General features: G+C 40.4%; 1 protein-coding gene across 1 annotated transcript; it reads right to left on the reverse strand.

The window, feature by feature from the left end:
* Positions 1-253: 253 nt before the first annotated feature.
* On the reverse strand, positions 254-22,264 carry ttc17 (tetratricopeptide repeat domain 17). Its single transcript, XM_063471226.1, has 25 exons — positions 22,087-22,264; positions 21,441-21,530; positions 21,067-21,236; positions 20,836-20,947; positions 15,658-15,789; positions 15,149-15,258; positions 14,906-15,053; positions 14,342-14,481; positions 13,887-14,047; positions 10,131-10,243; positions 9,072-9,224; positions 8,604-8,719; positions 8,279-8,435; positions 8,067-8,138; positions 7,545-7,769; positions 6,132-6,348; positions 4,390-4,518; positions 3,748-4,043; positions 3,475-3,628; positions 3,251-3,371; positions 2,892-3,051; positions 2,404-2,487; positions 1,803-1,922; positions 1,541-1,684; positions 254-1,385 (listed from the first exon to the last, which is right to left on the reverse strand). The coding sequence occupies exons 1-25, from the start codon at positions 22,255-22,257 to the stop codon at positions 1,254-1,256; spliced, it is 3,627 nt and encodes a 1,208-aa protein (XP_063327296.1). The 5' UTR covers positions 22,258-22,264; the 3' UTR covers positions 254-1,253.
* Between the last annotated feature and the right edge of the window lie 47 nt (positions 22,265-22,311).

Raw genomic sequence — 22,311 nt, forward strand, 5'->3', positions numbered from 1 at the left:
CAAGATACACTTTTAACTTTGTCCTAATGGGATTCGCAAAGAGAGAGACAATGTTGGGAAATAAAGTTGGTTAAAAAAAAAGTCAAACAGTGCCACCACTTGGCAATTTTTTAAGATTACATGAGTGGAAAAAAAAGAATGCTGAGCTTGTCTTTATGATCATAGTTTTCAATCATGAAATCTCCCCTATGCTTTTATTTTCCAGTGAAACAAAGAAATGACACAGAGAAACAAAGTGAAATCCACACACTGCCTTTAATACTGTACATTTAATACAGATTCCAGATTCATACAGATGATTTTTTAATCATTATTTTTTCTTTTTATAGATGGGCAATGAGATATCATTTTTCTGCCAGATGATTTCCATAAGTTAAGAAGCAAATGTAATAGCATAGTTTATTTTCTGTCTTTTGTAGCTTGGCGCGAAAATCTAATCGTTTAGGTCCCATATAAATAGGAATGCTATAAGAAAAAAAAAAAAGTGCAAAAGAACTGAATGTCCCCATCCATTTTAAGAAGCAGAAATAGTGAGGGAATATATTAATCGAGTCAACCTCATTTAAACTCGAGTTGAAAAGCACATTCCATACCGTCTCAGCAAAAGCAAATACTGTATCATCCCCAATTACTTTAGATTAAAATGTACCATCTCATTATCCTTCAGCGTAATAGAGCAATATACCTTTTTTGTTTTTGTTATAGATCCCACTTCCTCATATTAAACAGCAGTAAAATGTCTTCAAGAAAGACAGTTTAAGCTTTTCTTCAATTTAAATAAAATAATGTAATAGAATTCGGTGGGTTCGGTGGTCATTAGTTTTGTCCAACTTTTATTGCAAATCACGCAAAAATTGATTTGCAAAAATGAGTCTGAGCCTTTTGATTTTGAGACATAACATAAAAATCCTGCAAGTAGTGGGCCAAGATTATCTACAGTTTTACTGTATGACAGTTCAAACTTAATTCTTGGTATTGGTTAGACCTTTTTAAAAAAAAAAAAAAATAAATAAAAACAATCCCCACCCTCACACAAAACCCCCCAAAAAACAAAAACAAACAAGGACTCAGATTCAGCCGAATATAAAGCTCGACACCTCATGTTTGACTTAGTTCATTTTTCTTACACTTTTACTTTGTGCAAGTTTGTTGCAATCTTCTGATGTGTATTCTGTCTGCATGTATGTGTGTGAGTGTTTATCTGATGTGTGCATGGCCAGTGGGTACTACTGGGATTAAACTGGCTGAGTGGTTTAGGGCTGACGACGTTCCCTCTTGGTGAGCAGGTAACACTGAATGGTTCTCAGTCGATCTTTGGCAGGAGCGAACTCTGGCTGCAGCTTCAAAGTAGACTCGTACCAGCGCATGGCTTTCTCAAACTCCTCCTGGTGACGAGAAAAGCAAAGACACTTGATGTGGTTCACTGCTTGATAAATGTCCTGACATTGTGTTGTAGCACTGCTTCAACTTATGATGCTGGCGAGCAGCTCTCAGTAAATATTGATGGATTATTAGAAAAAAATGTGACTGTGGCTGTCACCATTGCTATATAGACATTGGCAAGGGTAAAGTGGTTCACGACGAAGTGCGGAGCAATTTCTACTGCCATGCGAGCCACTGTAAGCGCGTCCTCCCATAGCCGGGCGTTCTGGAAGATGTTGGCCAGGCTGATAAGTGGCACATCCTGGTTTAAAAGTCATGAGAGGGAGAAAAAAACAAAACAAAAAGAAAAACATATAAAGAGATTTATTTTTCATGTTCACAAGAAAACCACTGTTGGGAACAACTTTTGCCTATCTTGCCTTCATATGATGAGGAGCATAGTTGAGTGCTTGTCGTAGACAGTCGATGGCTCTCTTGCCTTGACCTTTCACTCTCCAGTATAGTGCAGCCATGCTGGATAAAACCCAGGAAGTCTGATTCTGCCGTTTTAGGGATTAGAGAAGAGAAAAACTCAATGAACCGTGTTAGTCTCACTGGAGTTGCATGGTTAAGCTATCAAAAGAAGTAGAATAATATTCAGAGAAAAACTTTGGAGAGTTTAATCATAAAGCCCGACTGGACAAACAAACCACCAGAAGTGAATAAACCACAGTACTGACTTTCACAGTGGGGTGTTTATATTTGCTAGATTCAGTTTTGACTTAAAGCGAAGGATATTCTGAATAACATGCTGTAGCGCCAAGGAGACGACCAGTGATCAGATGTTTATACAGCTGAATATATTTTTAGACATCTTTCCTTTATTAAAATACTAGTCTAATGGTAATCACAGTAAAACAGTATTCTCCTTATATATGAACATGACTTGCTGTACATTCAAGTCATAGTAGGTAGAAGAATCTATTATTCTAAAGCAAAAACTTCTTTTTAAATTGCCTTGGACCATCAGAGAGTCCTTACCTTCTCCAGGACTTTAGCGATGCGGGTGCCCACCTGCTCAAAGGACTGTGGGGAAAACTTATCTTTGCCGAGGTTCTGCAGGACCTTTGGGTTTGGAAAAGAAGAGACATAAATCACACTATGAGCTACTGTAAGAAAGATGGGTTTAAAAAAAATTCTGTCAATCAAGTTAAACACAACACAATTGTGTTTTTTATTTCTTAAGAAGGTTCTGAGATTGTTATTAAATGTTGTGTGTTTTCCCCCACTTAAGGGTAATTTGAAACTTTTAAGTTTAAAAAGAGCGATATACAAGCTTGTCAACAATTTGGATGAGAAGACTAGAATGTAGTGACATTAGTTTTGATGTGATTAAGTTCATCTTATTTGCTCTTAGAAAAATCCTTCTGTAAAGGAAACCTTAGCATGGAACTTTTTTCCAGTCTTGTGCTGTTTGCATTTATTTTATATGTTGGCTCTTGTTATCTCCTGCTTCTGCCTCAGCATACCTCACGCAGTTGGCTCTCCCCAGTGTAATGGATAGCGGCACGATTGGCTACCCCTGCCAGGTGGTCGAGGGTGTGCATACTAGCAGCTAGGTTGGCGTTGCATAAAGGTTCAACAGCTGGCTCCTGGAGTGGAGTGGCAAAGTCTATGTGCTCTGTGATGCTGACGGGAGGGAGTGGAGAGAAAATAAAAATAAATTATGCAGCTGTCTATTTCTTATAAACGCATTTCTAAGTTCTGTTAAAAATGAAATTGCCACCTGCTTTCACAGCGATATGGCAATAAAATAAATCCTCTTTGAATCTGTTTAGAACTTCATAAATACAGGATAAAAACATATTCAGGACAGTGAGAGCCTTACTCAATGTTCTTGGCAGAAACAGCCAACCAAGTGCTAGCTACAGTGGTGAGGTCCACCCTCCGTATCCGCTGGCACTCCTCTGGCCCTGGCCAGCCAAGACTTGTGTAGTCTCTCCAACGACCTGTCCAAAGAATAAAGAAAAAGAAAAATACAGTGACACCTCTCTGAGAGGCTTTTTCTCTGTGCGTGATGTTGTCAGTTAATACGAAAGGTTTATGTGTTACCTGAAGGACCGGGCGATGGGATAGTTGGACCGCTGATCTCCAAAACAGAGTGACCCCCAGGCAGTGAGTCCCCATTCTGGCTGTCATCAGAGGTGGAAACACTTTCTGACCCATCCACTTTAGCCTTTCTGACCCGCTTTACTTGGAAAGTGATCTGAAGACCAATAAGTAGTAGTAATATTCAATTAAGGTACTCACAAATATCTGAGATGTTGGCAAGGATTACTCAAACTCAGTTCTGCCATTTAAAAACCAGTGAACGTCCACACTTACCCACTCTGCTCCCTCATCATCCTCACAGTTTCCAAAACAGGGCCCACTACCAGGACGAGCACCCATGACGCGGTCGTTCTTTAGCACCCGGATACCTCGCAGGTCACCTCGCTTCCCACCGACATCCAGTGCACCCTCAAATGCTCCCATCAGATCCTCCTTCAGCTGCCAGTCCTCCTCCTCCTTTTCTCCTCCATCTCCAAAAGAAGCGCTCATTTTTGCCGCTGCCGATGCAGAAGGAGAAGCCTGCTGCTGCCCGGCTGCCTCATCTGAGCCGTTACTGTCCACGATGACCTCTGCATGGTGCGGAGAAAGGAATGAATAGGATTACGAAACATTAGCTCAACAGGAAAGAAAGAGCATGTAAACCCCAAAACAAGCAAACAAGAAAAAAACGATAGGACACCCCAAAGTAGACTATGGGAACCTGAAAGTAAAATGTAGTGAAGTATTCCACTGCTGTTAAATCTCACTTGTCTGTGACACTTACACTACACATTTTTGCCACATGCCAAACTGCACAAGACGGAATCTCAAGTTCTGAATTATTTAGACCAAATACATCCTTGCTGAAGTGCCACAGACATAATCTCTTGATTGCTTTCATTGTGTCAGTGAAGACGCCACATATCAAATTCTTACTCTCAAAGAGCAGAGTGTCTTCCATGGCAGAAATGGCCGGTGCGTCCTGCTTCTCTTCACTGCCCTCCCAGTCTTCCAGCTGCAGGCCGAGGTCCTCCTCAGCCATGCATGCAGTGCCCTCCGGATCAACTATAAATGGGAGGTTCACTTATTACTTCAAACACTACCACAAAAAGCATGCAGTTAAAATGAAACTACAAAATTATTCTGATATGGTTGACAAAAACGGACACAAATGCACAAAAACAAAAAAAGACTAATTAAACAATGATGAATGGATTATTATGTAAGGGTTTCGCATATTTGCAAATATTTTTTATCAATTTAGACATTATGCTTCAGTAATTTTAGCTAATACAACTTTTTAAAAAGTATTTTCCCCCACTTAGGTGGAGAACTATGAAATAATTTTGGTTATTTTTTGCTATTCTTTTAACATTTATCCAGAATATCATGTGATAACTGTTCAACCTTAGCTCACAGCCTTACAGATTTTGCACTGCAGCTCACTGGAAACAATTTTCTGTTGTACTTACTTCAAACAGTGAAAACACAGCTACTGTGTTTGTTTTTGGGTTTTAAAAAAAAAATCAGTCAGTTCAAAATCTACGTATGCCGACTCCATTTACTGTCTCACTGTCCTCTGAAGAAGCCTACATGTTTTCCCCCACGTTATATGGTTCTCTTTCTTGTATTAGTAGGTCTTTGGCAGCCGTTCGGTAACTACTGTAAACTGACTGATATGTTTGGCTATGAATTTTACCTCAAAATCTAAATGGTAGATATGCGCTTTGTAAGGGCTCAAGCAACCTCAGACATTTGGTGTGCGCTTTATGGACGCAACCTTCAACTTTAGAGTGCAAAATATAGTCCCTTCTAAATCTGGCATCAGCTATTTTCTGCAGCTTAAATTATTGAGTGGAAAAATTTCTCCACTTCAAAGCACTGTTCTCTCCACTCCCACTGATATGAATACAGGAAAGAAACCCAACATACAAGCAGTTTTTCACAGCAACTCTTGCAGCTTCAGGCAGAGCAACACGAGGTGGTTTGTGAGTGTAAGGCCCAAAGCAGATGAGTCCGAGGCTAAATTTCACTTCAGCTCATAGAGATAGAAAAATAAATATTTGCAAAGCTCTAATAAATGCATTTAGACTCACCAGCTCTTAATAAACGCTATTACATTTGCTGATTAATTCAAACATTCCCGCATTAAACACTACTGGGAATGTTTAATCCTGTATTCAACCGAATAAAAATAAAACCCTTAAATTAGATGTGACAGATTCTGCTCAAGTGGCTGTTACAGCATTTCAGCGTACTGTGAACCAACACAGGAAAAAACCCAAAAAAAACCCCAACACAGCCAGTGGGCAGAGAATGAGTTTCTCTGGTCGCCCAATAAAGCTCTGCTTTTAAAAGAGAGAGTTCTTCATTTTACAAAACTTCAGATATTTCAGGGTTTCAGCAACTTGAGAACATTATCATTTTGCAACTATTAGCTTTGAATAAATATTTATCTTGTTTTTAGTATGCAAAGATTTCTTTAAAATACTCCCACTTGAATTTTGTCATGCAAAACTTTCAACTAGGTCACTGCTGATCATCTGAATCTGTACTGTAATTCATCATTTTAGACACACTCTGTAACAAAAACAACCAAAAAAAAAAACAAAAAAACACCCACAAATAAACAACAAAACTAGGCGGTATTTTTTCCCCCCACCCCCCAAGTTACTCACTTGAGCAGGACTGTCGGTTTGAGAGATTGTAAAGGGAGGGGTAGAACTGAAGACAACGCAGCAGAGGTAGACTGTTGCGGCACTGCTCACAGCCAGAAAAGGACGTGAAGGAAGAGGAGGAAAGGGCCGTGACCAGGATGTGACGGAACAGGGCCAGGGCACCTGTCACATTGCCCTGGGCCAAGTGTACGCTCACCAGGCTGAGCAGGGTGTGAGGCTGAGGGAGGAAAAAAAACCAAAAACAAGACAAGACGGGTGAAATTAGATGGTGGATGATGTGCGTGATAATGAACATTGTTCCTGTTATCTGTGGAGGATCTGCTTTTTTTTTTTTTTTTTTTTTTTTTTTTAAATCATGCATGTAAAACAGCACACAATTGACCTGCGGTTCCCTGAATTATTATAGCATGAGAATTCTCTGCACGCATAAACCAGTTTTTACCCGCAAAGCTTGATTTAGAATGATATTGGAAATTTTCCTTATCGAATTTAGTCTGTGGTTTCTCTATGGCATTTTCTTGATCGGGTGTGTCAAAACATAACGCTCAGGGGCCAAAATAAGCTCTGCCAAAGACAAAGACTCCATTCTGGCCCACTGGCAGCTTTGGAAAATGTGAATAAGGGCACAAAATATCTGACTTTTAACTGTATTTTCACATTTTTACAGCTTTTCCTTCTAATAAACACCTCCACTGTAACCATTCATACTACACTAAAACAACTAATAGATAAACCATTAAATGACACAAAATTTGTGTACTAAAAATGCAAGATTTTTGTATTCTTTACTATAAAACTAACAAAAAAAACTCCCATCAATTAACAAAAAACTTCAGTTTTTAATTAAATAACAGTCTGCGCAATGACCTAACCGAACTTCTGTTTTTTCATACTGATTTCTTGCAATTTAAGAAATTTAAAGCAGCATCTATTTATCATATATAAAACTCGAGATATATTTTTGAAACTGCATTTTCTTCTTATATATTAAAATATTTTAAGGATTAAATGTGTGATTAAACTTCTTTAGACTATCTCAAGGTGGTTCCTAGAACCACCTTGAGGTGAGTGCTCAGCCATGGCACAATAACACTACTGATCCCAGTAATTGAAAAGTGGTGCTCTGTGAAGCCATCAAAAATGCAGTTCATCAGAAGTTTGTTCGTTAAGTCGCATTCAGCACAGTCAATAAAAAACACACTACTGCTGATTTGGGATTTTCAGTCTAGTACAATGCAGTGTGCTGTAAAGACGATAACAGCCGTGTTTTTGTTTCCTTTGACGCAAAGCGATGTGATGAATACCGTTTGTGTTAACAAATGCGTTTCTCCAACACAAACCAAAATATAAAGCACACCTAAACAAACTACTTGTACAGCATACTGAAATAGCATAACCCAGCAGGTTATTTACCTCTGACGCATTAAGTGCCAATGCATACTCCAGCAGTGTTTGTGCGTGGGTGCTTAGGCCGTGGTGTAGCAGCAGGTTTGCAGCATTGGCGAGAGGCAGGTGGCGATGGGAAGGCGGAGTTGAGCTCAAGGCTTGGCGCAGGCACTGCAGGGCACGGCTGCCATTGCCTTTGGCTCGCCAAAATAGAGCTGCCTCATTGTGGACCTGCCAGCGGGGTATAGTGGCCTATACATACAAAACAAACTTAGGTTAGCTTAAGGTGGCCTCAAACAATTTGAGCTGGGAGCTATTTGGAGTGACTAGAGTTATTCATAATCAGACTTCAGATATAATGGAAACTTCTTGTGAACTCAACTTAAGTTGGACTGCAGGAGCACTGAGTGAGTAAAGGGTTCGTCTAAACTATATTTAAAGAAAAATAAACATATTCTGTAGCACTCTATACAGATTTAGGCTTATACACCAAATGGTAAGATACATAGTAACGATCAGAACCTGTGTGGATGTGAGGAGCTCCCTTACTTGTTTCATGGCTTGAGCAATTCTATGGCCAATTTGGTCCAGCGTCCATCCTCCACTACGTAACTGCAGTATCTGTATACATAGACAGAAATATGTGTATAGGGATAGTCTTTGCCACAAAAAAAAAATACACACACACACGCACAAGATGACTGTAGTAGTTGTTTTCATATGCAAATGTCTTGCACGTGTACAAATAGACAGACAGATACCTCAGAGGCAAAAAGATCTGGCAGCTCCTTTTCTTCCAGGGGCCACTCTAGTGAGGCAGGCAGAAGGGCTGGGTATGGTTGGGGGACAGGACCACAGTCTGGCAGACCTACTGTCCCAGAAAGACTGCTGGTCCCATAAAGAAGAGTTGCCACTGGGCTGAATAAACATAAGCAGACATATTTCACTCATTATTCTTTTTTTTTGCAAAGCTCTTTGAACACATGTGTTTCTTTTGCATTCCTGTGGATCCGTCTGAGGAATGTGAAACTAATACATCTATGCTGCTACCACTAGAAATGTGCCCATCCAGGAATCTGTACTGACCTGATGCCCTGTGATTCAGGTGAAAGGTAGTAGGTTGGCAGCAGGTGAGCTGGGGGGACACTTGGATACTCATGGGCACAGTCAGACCTCTGAGGCCACAACATCCTCTGCAAGTCCTACAGCACAAACACACTTCCTGTAACTCTAATTATTCAAAACATGATCACGCTCTAGTTATCCAGTTTATCCAGGCTATACGTGACTATTTTACAAGTCTAATATTTTCTCTTCAGTATTTAAATTTGTCTGCCAAATGTAAACCACCAGTTCCCACACAGTGCTGTAAGTACTATGGTGAGTTTAAGTTCATTTCGAGCAATTTGTTTAAAGTTTGTTTAAGCACTGCAAGAGTTTTATTTAGTTTTATTTATTTAGTTTGTTTTTATTTACAGTCACAGATTTCACCTGTGAAAAAAAATAAAATTAAAAGAAAACAAAAACAAAAAACATGTAATTGGTTTAGCCTGCCTTTGTGTAATCCTGATGGCTGCCCCAGAGGGCGGCAGCGGGATCCTGGCCCCCAGACACAGTGGGGTGGAGCTGGGGGCTGGCTTCCGTCTGGTTTGAGTTGCGCTCTGACACAAGTGCCACACTGGATGCCACTGACACCTCTTCTCCAAACTACGAACAAAGACAGAAACACAAAGTAAAACAAGGTTCTTCATAAATAATGACTCAATAAATAAATGTTTGTTTTATTCTTGTAGAAAGAACACAGCAGTGTCATTGCATTTAAATTGTTTGTCTATAAAAACACAAACAAAAACCCTGGGCTAAGAAACATTGTCCTTCTGTTTGAACACACATGCTCATTCGTGGATTGTTCATTGGTTTTGATATTCTCTACACTGTAGAAAAATACTGATGACATTCAAACTGTGACATATTTTATGTAGTAAGTGAAAAAATGTTTTAAATGCAAATTATGTTTTGAATTTTACATGCATTTGCCAGTGTTAGAGTGTTCACATCTACCCGTACGCAAGAGCTCTCTACAGAGTGACTGATGTAAATTTATCATCGGGGGGGATGTAGTCGTGTGCAGCCATTACAGTGTGCCGTTAATTTCTGAGACTGAGAACGTCTCCTGTACAGCAGAGGTAATTCTTATTCTTTCCTTTCAGAGGAAATGAGAACCCGAGAGCCAGTTTCATTACTGTTTGATGGTTTTTGTGACTTAACTTGGAAAAAAAAAAAAGGCAGACTGACTGATCCACCAGTTCTTAACATATTAACAGAGTGTATTTTCTTTTTGTCACATCTAACAGTCACTTTGGCAAGGACACTAACTGCAACTGAACAGAACAATTTTTGTACACTAGAACTGATTTGTCATAGCAAAAAAGTGATATCCCTAAAGTCATTCAGAAAAGAAGAGATTATGCCATTGCTTTTAGACTAGAATAACCTCTCGTGATGAACTTTTTAAACATACTTTCAATAGTGTGCACATCTGCCAAGAAGGCAGTCAGCGTTTATCATTTTGATGTCTACATTTTCTTATAAACAGTTTTTTCAACGACTCACTTGGACATACTGAACATGTTCAAAGAGATCACCCCGGTGGTAGCGCACAGGCAGGTCAAACGGGCAGTAGAGGCTGCGCTGCTGCTGACCCAGCCGACACATCTGATGGTTACCTGAAACACACATGATGGAAAATTCTCAGATGCTATTCTAAACACTCGGAGACTATAAAAGAGGGACTGAGCCACTGGGAAGTGAGTTAGTGTAGTCCCATCTTAGAACCTAAAGCTAAGCATTTTAGTGTGTTGAAGACAACAACGTCAATAAATGACTTGTAACTAGCAATTTAGAATATGAACTTATCAGAAAACTATTTATTTGAAGTCACCGTTCAAGAGGAGCCTAAGGACTGTTTTAGGGCTGTATGACTATGACCAAAATGCTGTTAAAAATTGAGATCACAATTATTTGTCATGATTATTCATTGATTTTAGTGACAGAAATCTTTTTTTTCTGTCATGTAAACAAAATCCTATTTTCATACTCATATTGTGTGACACTCTTGCTAATGTACAGACTAAAATAAAACCGGTCTTTCTAATTTGCCAGAATTAAGCGGATCTCTTTGAAGAAAACTAACAAACATAAATTGTATAAAAAAAAATTTAAAAAAAAGAACTTAGAAAATTAAACAGACATGGCACTGCTTTCGCTTTATACACTGTGCTATATTCCTGTTAATTAGAATATCTGTTTTTTATTCGCCTGACCTAACACCTAACCTAGCAAAATCTTTCACTCCATTCATTGTACCTGTGTGAATAACACGTAAAATAACTCTAGTAAAACTCGAGTAAAATACTCGACAGCTATGAGATTCCTCTGCGACATTCTACATAGAACACAGGTTTTGTCATTGTAGAAAGACAACTGTCTGCCTTTATTAATCACTGTGTTTATTGGAAATATACTTTTTGACCAAATGTCTTTATGATCTGGTTGGATATGCTGATGCGCTGCAAGGCTCGCTTTTATGGACATCTGAGTTGATTTTGGAAGATTCACAATTGCACAATTTTTTTTGGTATACATGCATTAATTATACTGCAGGTGGCCGGATAACTCGACATACAGCAAATGACTATGTTGCTTTGTGGTTCACAGACAACTCTAGTGCTCTCTTGGCAAATCGTTTGTTCAGACTGGCACCAATTCCAAAGTATTTCCGAGCAGTGGGATGATGATCAGCTTTAAGGCACAAGCTCTTCAGCTTTTGCAGTGTCAGATATTTTCATGGTGCTTTAAATCTATATTTTAATGTTGTTTAATATTCTCCTGAATAGTCCAGGAAACTTCAAGCTGTCAGCTGCAGTAAACAGCTGTGGCACGTGCAGGTAAATGGTAAGACACTGATTTAGCAAGTGTCCAAAGGTTGATTCTGTTCATCTGGACGTAGCGTTTTCAGTGGGAGAAACGTTTCGTCACTCATCCAAGTGACTTCTTCAGTCTCAGCTGACTGCAGGTTTCCCCAGTCTTATAAACAGTACATTTGAATAATGGCTGAAACCAGCCCACTGAAGGAACAATGGGCTGGGAGGTCAGTTCCTTCATCATGATTATGCAAATTCTCATGACCATAGATCAACACCCACTGATCAATGGCCATGAGTACCCTTCACAGAGAGTTGGGGAATGGCTGCAATCACAGCATTGTAGGATGGCGAAAGATGTACCCTTAGGCCCTCTCCTCGATTCAGAGATGGTCTTTCCCTTTTCACGTAAATGGCCTCCTTGACTCCGCGCTCAGCTGACTGCAGGTTTCCCTGCAGTCAGGTGAGACTGAAGTAGTCACTTGGATCAGTGACGAAACGTTTCTCCGACTGAAAACGCTACGTCCAGATCAACAGAATCAACCTTTGGAGATTTACTTATCTGGATGATGGAGAATGCATCAAGACGATTTAGCAAGTGCTTAATTTGCTTTTTCTTGGTGTTCTACTGACGGAGAACACACTTTTAATATCGTTCGATCGCATTCAAATAATTGTGTGGAGACAAAATTGTGATTAGGGATGGGTACCGGTGTTCTGACATAAACGGTAGTAACCAGACCGAAAAGCAGCGCACATTTCGGTGCTTTATTTCGGTGCTTTTTTTTCCTGAACCAATTCTAGCCAATCATTTTACGTTTCCGAGGATAGTAGGCGGGTCCAGGTACGTACGTTCTTTTAGAGCAGAGCTACAGATTAAATATGCCCAAGGCGAAGCGGTCAAAAGTCTGGCTGTACTTCACAGCAAAAGATGCAAACTCAGCAGCCTGCAACAAGTGCTTTAAGGTGATACTGTGATACTGTCAAAGGAGGTAACACCTCAAATCCGATGAAACACCTGGCGACGCATAGCGTTTTTTTTAAAGCCGAGAAATGCGCCGTGTTTGATAGCTTGGTGTGAGACCTCACGCCGTGCACATCTACTGCGGGTGTGGTGCCTGTTATCAGACCTGGAGTTAGCAACATCCCCCAAGAACCCGAAGAGTAGAGTCCTGGCCCCTAGCCCTGCCAGTGTAGCAGAAATGATGAGGATGATGATGGCAGCAGCAGCCGTTCTTCTCTGCGTGAGTAGCTTAATGTTGTTCGTGTGTAATTTACGTTGAGTAGGCTAACCACGTTATTAAATTAATGCATGTACGGTGAACTAGCAAACACCGTCGTAGTTACATGCGGCTGTCTTCTTGTTTGATGGCAGATACTCCCTTCACCCTGGCCAAAAAGGCTAAAATGACCAAAGAAAAAGTGGAAAACAGTTAAACATGAGAGGTTTTTGGACAAAGTTGGTGTTTTTTCCATTGTTTAAGCACTGCTTCCAGCCAAGAGTGATACCATATATGCCCTATAGCTGAAGAAAAGGCTAACATTGTTATCTTTTTACAAAAAAACAGCTGAACATGAGAGGTTTTTGGACAAAGTTTGTGTTTTTTCCATTGATTAAGCACTGCTTCCAACCAAGAGTGATACCATATATGCCCTATAGCTGCAGAAAAGGCTAACATTGTTATCTTTTTACAAAAAACAAACAAACAGCTGAACATGAGAGGTTTTTGGACCAATTTTGTGTTCTCCATTCTTTAAGCACCGGTTTGAGCACCGTTTAAGCACCGGCACCGTTTCAAAAGTACCGGTTTGGCACCGGTATCGGATAAAACCTAAACGATACCCATCCCTAATTGTGATCGAGATAAAGTTTTGTTTAATTTGTTTCCTCGTAGTCTACGTTACAGCCAAACCTGTTTTTGCACCTAACCCCAACTAAACCCTACTTTTGTTTTTTTTTTAAAGGGACCATGTGTAAACCTAGAATAATGTGGCTTGACATCTTGTTGAGTTGCTCATATTGTGAATTTGCTTATTCATGCTTGAGTTCATTTATGAGTTTCACAACTTCACAATCATCTCTACTGCACCTTGACAGCTTTACCACTTCTGCTATGTGAAACCAAGTAATAAACTTTGCCCTCCTCAGAACTGATACACATCAGTTTGCAGTAAAACAACTGGCTGAACAAGTCGCTTCTTTTTCACAATTATAAAAATGCACATTAATTTAGTATGTAACAAGCTAAACCACAGCCAGCACAGGCTCCTCACATTATCTTTTGACCTGGTAAAGCAATTAGCTTTCTCCAAAGTAGAACATAATTTGCTGCAAAACTCATTAACTAAACTGTGTGATTACAATACTTTGCAATAATCTCATGACTATTCTAAACGTTCTCTTTCCTGTTCTGTTCTCGTTTAATTCCTGTATGTGGCATCTCACCAAGTTGGGCTTCTTTGGCCATCTGGGTTTCATGGATAATGTTGCGCAGGATTTGTTCTTCCTGCAGCAGCTTGTGTTTGTCCAGCGCCTCCTGCTGGCGAAGGTAGTGGTCATGCTGCTTCTGGTACTCCTTCAGCTCATTCAGTGTCCGCTGTAGGGACCTACGAATATGGAAAACAAAGAGGGGAAAAACAGGACAGTTGGTAGACATGGATAAGTGTAAAAATAGTCCATTGGCTGCCAGCTCTGCACTTATTTTAATCACATATTTTGACTTCCCTACAGGTAGGTCTATGCGTATTTCTTGTAATCACTGAACAACCTCGACATACAGCAAATGACAATATATTTTCATTGCAAGGCTTTTTTTTTGGCATTATCAGTAACAGAAATGTACAGTAAAAACAAAAACACAACCAAAAACACTTAGAGAGTGTGTTAAAATGCTTGTGTACCTGTGCTGGGCTTCCAGGCGTTGCTCCAGCTTTTGCTGACACAACACAGCATGCTTCCTCCTTAGGGCCTGTTCATAGCCTGGCTGGGCCTGCAGTGCCTGCTCGTAACACAGCACCGAGTGGTTGTATTCCCCAAGCATCTAGTCAGACAGCAACAGAAGAGGACACATAAAGCACGACAGATACAGCAGAGGTCAGACTTACCTGTTTCATGCAGCGACTCTTTGCGAGCACAACAGAACGATAAACAGACTAAAAATATGTACAGACTAGTACACTGATAGAAAGTCTGGTGGACACAAAGAGAAGTGTTATATAAAAATATGTTTTGTAAAATACTGGTACTCCCCGTAAATATGAAAACTGTTTTACAGGCCTTGCTTGTAAATCCACTGATAGTCAGAAATTTTCTAAAATACTAGTCTGTAAGAAAACAGGATTTTGATAGCTGGATTTTGATTCTCTCTGAAACCTAACTACAGTGAAATTCAGGAAATCCTGTGATAAAACAAGATTTAAAGACTCGAGCATTCACTGTGGCTTGAAGGTTTCCCTTTAACTTACAGCATAAATGTTGCCTAAAGTGTAGTGACTGGTGAAGAGGTCTGAGGTAAGGTCGAGGGCAGCGTGGGCGAGGATAGCAGCATCCGCTGAAAAATGGGCACGATGTAGGATGTTGGCCATGTTAACCAGGGCTATATCCTTGTGCTGCCTACAGGAACAACAAACAGACAGATACACCTGTGACCACTCGCACGCAATAAACTAAATATTACCGCAAAACTCGTCTTACGAGCCTCACAGTACCTTGGGGAGAAATGCAGAGCGCGCACAACGCAATCCACGGCCTTCCGAGGCTCATTCTTTATACGCCAATAAAATGACGCCATGTTGTACAGCACCCAGGACGACGAATTCTGAAACACACAATCCTAAAGTTATGCGTCTTTTTTATGCCTTACGAAATACACAAACTGCCAACTTTTAAGGTTCTACAGAATTTTAGCTTTTCCTCCTCCTTCATATTGTTGCGTTGGACAGCAGAGCTCAATAACCTTAATAAGACTCACTGATAATCTGTGCTTTAGAACGTGTCTGGCCTTGCACTCAGAATGACTATTGCTTCAATATTTGGGTGTCATAAACCAATCATCTGAACAGAACAAATTTAGATAAGCAGACATGCAAAAAGGACCATTACCATTTACCAGTACTTATATCATATTCCTACACCAACTCCAAAGGAAAAAACAAAAACAGTTACTTTTTCTTGTTTTTAAGTATACTGAGTAAATGTTTCACAGAGAGACCCTTACCCTCAGTAAGCCTTGATGGATGCGATGACCCACCTCGTCAGCACTCCGACCCAGCTTAGGAGACAATGAACTAAAAATAGGATCCTCCTTAGAAAGAAGTGGGGAGGTCAGGTTTGCCCTCTCCTGTACACCCTAGAGGAGAGAGAAGGGGAAGACAATTAGATCATATTTTAGCAGGCGATCAAACAAGCAAAAAGGCTGAAGTCTCCTTGGTGCCGTACACCTAGGACTGGGCGATATATCAATTTTTTTAAAATATCGATATATTTTTATACGAGATATGAGATGTGACAATATCGTTTATATCGATATAGTCTATGTTACGCTATAATTATACTTGTGGAGCCGCAAGTTTGCCTCTCTTTCGTCTCTACGCAACGTTACTCTGCCTCGCTTCTCTCCTTCACTGAACACAACTCCCCCTCCCCCATCGCTTCACCTGCAGGCAACGACAAGATGGACACGGCAGCTATCAAAGAGGAGCTGGTCGGTAAAAAGAAAACATTTGGAGATTACTATTTTAGTGCTGTCAGCGTGATGTTAACGCCATAACTGCAGTAACGTTAACATAAATCTCTGTTAACGAGTTACCGCGGATCGCCCCGTGCGTGGGGCTGGAGGGCGTTAACGAGCTAACCGGGCTAACGCGTTGATGCCTAAAATCCTTTCATTTTCTCAAAAATCGACAGTGCGCCTTATGTATGAATTCTGGTTGTGCTTACTGACCGCGAACCGATTTTATGTGGTACACAGCGCTCAGAAACTTGTCAAAAAAATATTTTGGTACGACTTTGGTAAGCTACAAAAGCTGCACTGCTTGATGGATTGTTGAAGCATTACGGCTACCGAGGAGCCTCGCAGAGTAGTACGTACTCTGCTTCAACATAATATTACCGTACTGTGTGTGTATAAGGACCACAAATGGCACCTGTAAGAGACACGGTTACAAAGTGGATTTCAAACTCCAGGCTGTCAGTCACGCAGTAGAACTTGGGAACAGAGCAGCTGCGAAATCTGTCTCTTTGTTATTCTGCTCAGCATCTTTTAGTTTACATTTTGACTGCACAATTGTGAGCTTTTTGTTATGCACAAAAACAACATTGTTTTATTTTATTTATGGAGCATTATTATTTAATAAATGCTGATAATTTATTTCTGAGTAAATTTTTCTTGCACATCTACACGGTATGTTAATAAAAGTGCCTATGTGAGATTTGGGACACAGCTTTGACTAAGAACTCTCTTTTTGTTCTTACTTTATGGCTTTAAAAAAATATCAAGATATGTATCGTATATCGCCATCCAGCTAAAGAATATCGAGATATGAATTTTGGGTCATATCGCCCAGTCCAACGTACACCAATCAACTCGTGTGATAGCAGGGCTAACCGAGTGATTTTACAGCTAGACAGAGAGACTGCCAACTTTCAAAGTACACGCTCGCTCACTAATATGTGTGCCTGGAAAACAAAACAAACAAAATTGGTGAATGTATCTTGGCTTTTCAAATTTCACGTATAATTTATAAATTAATAATAAATTATTATACTTAACAGCAAAAACAACAATTATTTCTGGAATAAAAAGGTGTCCCTGTGATCCCCAGACACAGATTACAGCTGTTGCATATTTGGCAAGGATGCACTGATCTGACATTTTGACGGAAGCGTTTATCACACTTCCTGATTAATATTATTTTGCTTCATATGCCTCTGCTCCATCCCATGCACTCAAACTGAGACGGAGCAGATGAAGTAGAAACTATTGCGTAGGGGTCGGCGGTATAAACGGTATACGGTAGAAACGATATAAATTTGGCCAACGGTAGAGATTTTGACTATACCGCTCTACCACGATAGCGCATGTTGATGGTGTCATCAAGCGGCGTCTGTTTTGGTCGAAAGCATTGCAGCGGCTGCAAACAATATCATCTGCAAATGATGCCGGGCGACAGTAACAGCAAAGAGAAGAAGCACTTTTGGAATATGGGGAAAGCTGAAAACTGCGCTACCTCCACTTCCGTACCATTGATTCATTAATGCTGAATTCTCTCGCAGCTGCTCTATTCCCATGTTGTTGCAGTATATTAATGACTAACCTCGTATTATGGATGGATTATCTCAGTTGTTCTCCTGACTGAAGTTTGGTCCGTTTACAGCATCCTGCCATGCCACTGCATTTGTCTCTAACCACCAGAAACCCTCACGTTAACTTTTATCGAGTGGAAAAAAGTTAGCGTCTGTCCTTCAGCTTCACTGTGCTAATGTTATGCTAACGTAGCTGTTTTGCTAGCAATCACGTAGCACATCATTATATACCAGCTAGTCCGACTTCAGTAACCCTACAAAACGTCACTGCTGTTTAGTTTTCTGTCTTCATTTATGTTGGAAGTGATAGCAGAGCTGTACGTTTTAATTTTTTCAGAAGTCTCTCAGTCAGAACATGCTATATCATGTTTAAGTGGAAACTAGCGAGGTAACTTCCTGCTAACTTCTAACTCCGTTGAATTTAATCAATTCTGTTTTCATGGATGCCTGGATGTTAAACTTCATTGTTACACCTGGTAAAGCAGCAACGCTGATCATTTTATTAAAGATAAAAGAATTTAGACAGTTTTTAACTCTCAGTGATGCCGCAGTGTTTGTTTGACTTTGGGACCTGAAGCAGACGGAGTTTTGGACCCAGATTACTCCGCAAGGCTCCTGTCTACGGCAGCCGTAATGCTCCGACAATCCATCAAGCAGCGTGCCTTCATAGTTTACCAAAGTCGTACTACAACATTTTTGGACAGATTTCTGCGCGCCGTGTACCACATAAAATTGATTCGAGGTGAGTAAGCACAACCAGAATTCATACATAAGGCACACTTTCGATTTTTGAGAAAATTAAAGGATTTTAAGTGTGCCTTATAGTGTGTAAAATACGTGATACAGAAGAAAAGAATATATCGCGATATATATCGTTACCGCACATGCGTCAAATTATACCGTGATACGGATTTTAGGCCATATCGCCCAGCCCTACTATTTGACACCAGTCTGCAGTAAAGACTCTCACAATTACCTAAAATGAGACTTGTAAAAACAAATAAAGCCAATAACATAAATACAAGCTTGACACAGTGCAGTGGTTATGACCTTCACATTACAGCAAGAGGGCCCGAATCCACCGGCCGGATGAGGCCTTTCTGTGTGAAGTTTGCATATTCGGGTACTCTGAACAGGACAGTGGTGATTAATGTGATGTGAATGATTATCAGTCTCCCTGTGATGGACTGGCCAAGCTGTACCCTGTCTTTTGCTCTCTCACAAATGGGATAACCTACATCCACTCCACGACAATGAATTGGAAAAGTAGTTAAGAAAATAGACAGATGGAATATAAATACATGTTTTCCATGTCATTTAAATTGGTCCTGTTGTTTCTTGTTAATTTACTACCGTCTCCTTACGCATAAAAAAAGGACTCCTAGTCTACTCTTTGCAGTGCGGAATACAGCTTATTAATTTAACACTGGTATCAGTACAAATCCTCTTTTCCAATGTATGGGAATAGTATTGGAACTAGAGAAACCTGGATCGGTGTGTACCTAATTAATGATAAACGTCTTGATATTGGATTCAAGGAGAAATTTAAATTCAAACATCATACAAGTAAGTTTGTAGATAAACTGCAACAAAGGGTTGGTTTAAAACAAACAAACAACAGTGGCATCAGCACCTCCTATAACATAAAAATAAATAATCACCGTTTTCATATTAACAAAATCCAAAACTGTAGGTATGTTATGTTATACTGAACTGTATTAGATGGCACAGTGGTAATTAACAGAAATGCAATTGATGCAATTTTCTTGGCCAATATCAATTTTATTCTAAGCGTGGCCTGCCGAAAACGATTGTTGCTGATTTAGATTTTCTTTCTAAGAACTAAAAGTGGCAGCATATACGAGCAAAAATCAATTCTTCTTCAGAAAAATGTTATTATCATAAAAGACATGATTAAACTTTACAATTTTCCCCAGACCAAGTTACAGGATCTTCTCTCAATGACACGAATGAAAGTTGCTTAGTTACTATAAAGAGGCATAAATGATTAACTTAAATGAGCTGCTATACATCCACTTATACCTGGCATGCTTGACTTACCCAAACAAAAGCAGCTGCAATAAATATATATAACAAATCTAATGCCATTTACTTACATTGTTTTCTACTGTGCTTAGAAAATCACCAGGACCTTGATCCTTTTTACTCATCGGCATAGTTTCCCTCATAGCTCCTATGATCTTTTGCTCATACTGAGGCTGCTGCCTTGTGGCTGGCTGGCTCTGAGCTCTCGGTGGCTTTAACTTTAGCCTCTTTGCCTTTGTTAGCTTCTTTAAAATGTTTAAGTACAGCTGGGTGAGGGTGCTTTAAGTGTCTAATAAGGTCTGTTGTTTATTTTAGCAAACTCTGCGTCTTCACTCACAGTAAATAAATTCTAGTTAAAGACATGTTAGCACGAGGCTGCAAGTGTGGGCATGACTACTTGCTCACGTTACCCATCTGTGTAACAGACCGGCTCATAATCAGACCCACATGAGACAGACTGGCTGATCTGGGCTGAGCATGTCGGAAAACAGCAGATTCCAGTCCCTGGCTGGTCAGTTGGTCCATTTCTAGTAATTAAGTGTAAAACTGGCTTAAAGCCTAATTAAACAAGAACTCCCATGTAAATGGTAAATGGCCTGTATTTATATAGCGCTTTAATAGTCCCTAAGGACACCAAAGCGCTTTACATATCCAGTCATCCACCCATTCACACACTGGTGATGGCAAGCTACATTGTAGCCACAGCCACCCTGGGGCGCACTGACAGAGGCGAGGCTGCCGGATACTGGCGCCACCAGGCCCTCTGACCACCACCAGTAGGCAACGGGTGAAGTGTCTTGCCCAAGGACACAACGACCAAGACTGTCCAAGCTGGGGCTCGAACCGGCAACCTTCCGATTACAAGGCGAACTCCCAACTCTTGAGCCACGATCGCCCCATGCAACTCTACAATTCAGTTCCAGAGGTTTGGTTCATGATAACATTTCAAAATATTTGTTGGGAAATAAAAAAGCCATGCAGATAATACTTGTCATCAAGCGGCCCTATATCTTCACAACAGATGATGAGCTTGGCGTCTACTCACCCTGAGGTGCTGGAAAGCATGGATACTATAAGGTAGTTCAAACACTTTTCCACAGTCTGGCTTCTCTAGATCTGGGGGTAGAGCAGACCTGGAATCAATGTAGTCGTCAGGTCTAGAAAGAAAAGAGGAGAAGAAAAGATGACAATTTCATCATAATCACACAGAGACCGTGTGGTTATTTAGGAGCAGAAACCATAAATGCATATTTAAAAGCAAAATAATGGCACAGACCTGATGTCTTTGCTTTCCAATGAGACATAAGTGCCATCATACAGATCCAGGTCTCCCAGGGGTACCTTAGCCATTACACAGTCTGCATCCTCCTTGTAATGCCTCTGCTCCAAACCCGTATCTCGGTCCTCATTCTCCTCAATATGAATCTTCTGTGCTACTAGCTGCTTCTGCTCAACAATTAGGAAAGAAGGCAGCAGTGAGGCATGAGAAACTGGAATTGGATCTTAAATTAAACGACTGAATTTAATTTAATAATGTAGTGACACAAACTACGGTCTGTTTTAACAAAGTGTTTGTCAAAACAGGACATTCAAAAAATGTAAAGACAGCGAATGACCAGCATGAATGAAAGAATAAATGGGGAAACCCACCTCCAGCTTCTTGAGGTAGTTAACGCGAGTTTCTTGCCTCATGAAGATTACAACATCGTGCGGGTGTTTCAGATTTAAAGGGGAGTCCACCTGAAAAACAGCGCGATCGTGACCGACGTGCTTAGCTTCGCTCACTTAGGCCGAAAAAGACTTGGGCAGTCGATTAATCTCTGATATGACAACATTCAGTTAGTGTGGAGTCATTGATTTAACTAGTGCGCCCGATTGTTAATTTCACACACGCACACTCGTCTTGTCAGACGCTCCTAATACACATAAACATAAATACATAATGTCCCTGTCTATAGTCGGCACCAAACACCACTGACGCTCTGGCATATCTGCAAGCGCCTTCCAAGGGAGGCATACACACTGTCATAAAAATAAGTGTTTATCTTGACCCGGTTAACCAAAAGATAAAGGAACTAGGTCTGATAAAGCTAAACCACTTGGTCAAACAAACGGGATTTTAATATCCACGGAACTTTCTCTCTAAATCCACAGTTGCTCAAGCTGACAAATGAGTCGCACCGAGTTAAATTATTATAAGTACTACAGTTACGTTACAGTCGGTGCTATGAAAAATAGTTAGCTTCATAAGCTAGCCGCCAAACGTAAGCGTTAGCAGGTCAATGAGCTGTCATACTTGCTGCTGAATTTTTCCGTCCTCTGTGACAACCCAGTGGGTCGTAGCCCCTCCGGAGTCCACTGCAAGAATACACAGGAGGATGAAAAGCTTTCCATGTAGCGACGTTTTCCGCGAATAGTTGACACGGCAAGGCAAAGACTCCGGGCAGATTTTCCTGAGGTCCGCCATTTTTCTGTCTCCCTTTTTCTTTTTCTATTTTTTTCCTGCGGCAACAATAGACTC

This window comes from Pelmatolapia mariae, linkage group LG1, assembly GCF_036321145.2.
Source record: "Pelmatolapia mariae isolate MD_Pm_ZW linkage group LG1, Pm_UMD_F_2, whole genome shotgun sequence".
NCBI classification, from domain to species: Eukaryota; Metazoa; Chordata; class Actinopteri; order Cichliformes; family Cichlidae; genus Pelmatolapia; species Pelmatolapia mariae.

What these genes read in the sequence shown, in the direction of transcription:
- ttc17 (XM_063471226.1), bottom strand. Translation starts at nt 22,257, where the DNA reads ATGGCGGACCTCAGGAAAATCTGCCCGGAGTCTTTGCCTTGCCGTGTC. An exon ending in TTGGAAAGCAAAGACATCAG is followed by an intron (nt 20,948 to 21,066) that starts GTCTGTGCCATT and finishes TTTTCTTTCTAG; the next exon opens with ACCTGACGACTACATTGATT. An exon ending in AGACACTCTGCTCTTTGAGA is followed by an intron (nt 4,044 to 4,389) that starts GTAAGAATTTGA and finishes CGCACCATGCAG; the next exon opens with AGGTCATCGTGGACAGTAAC.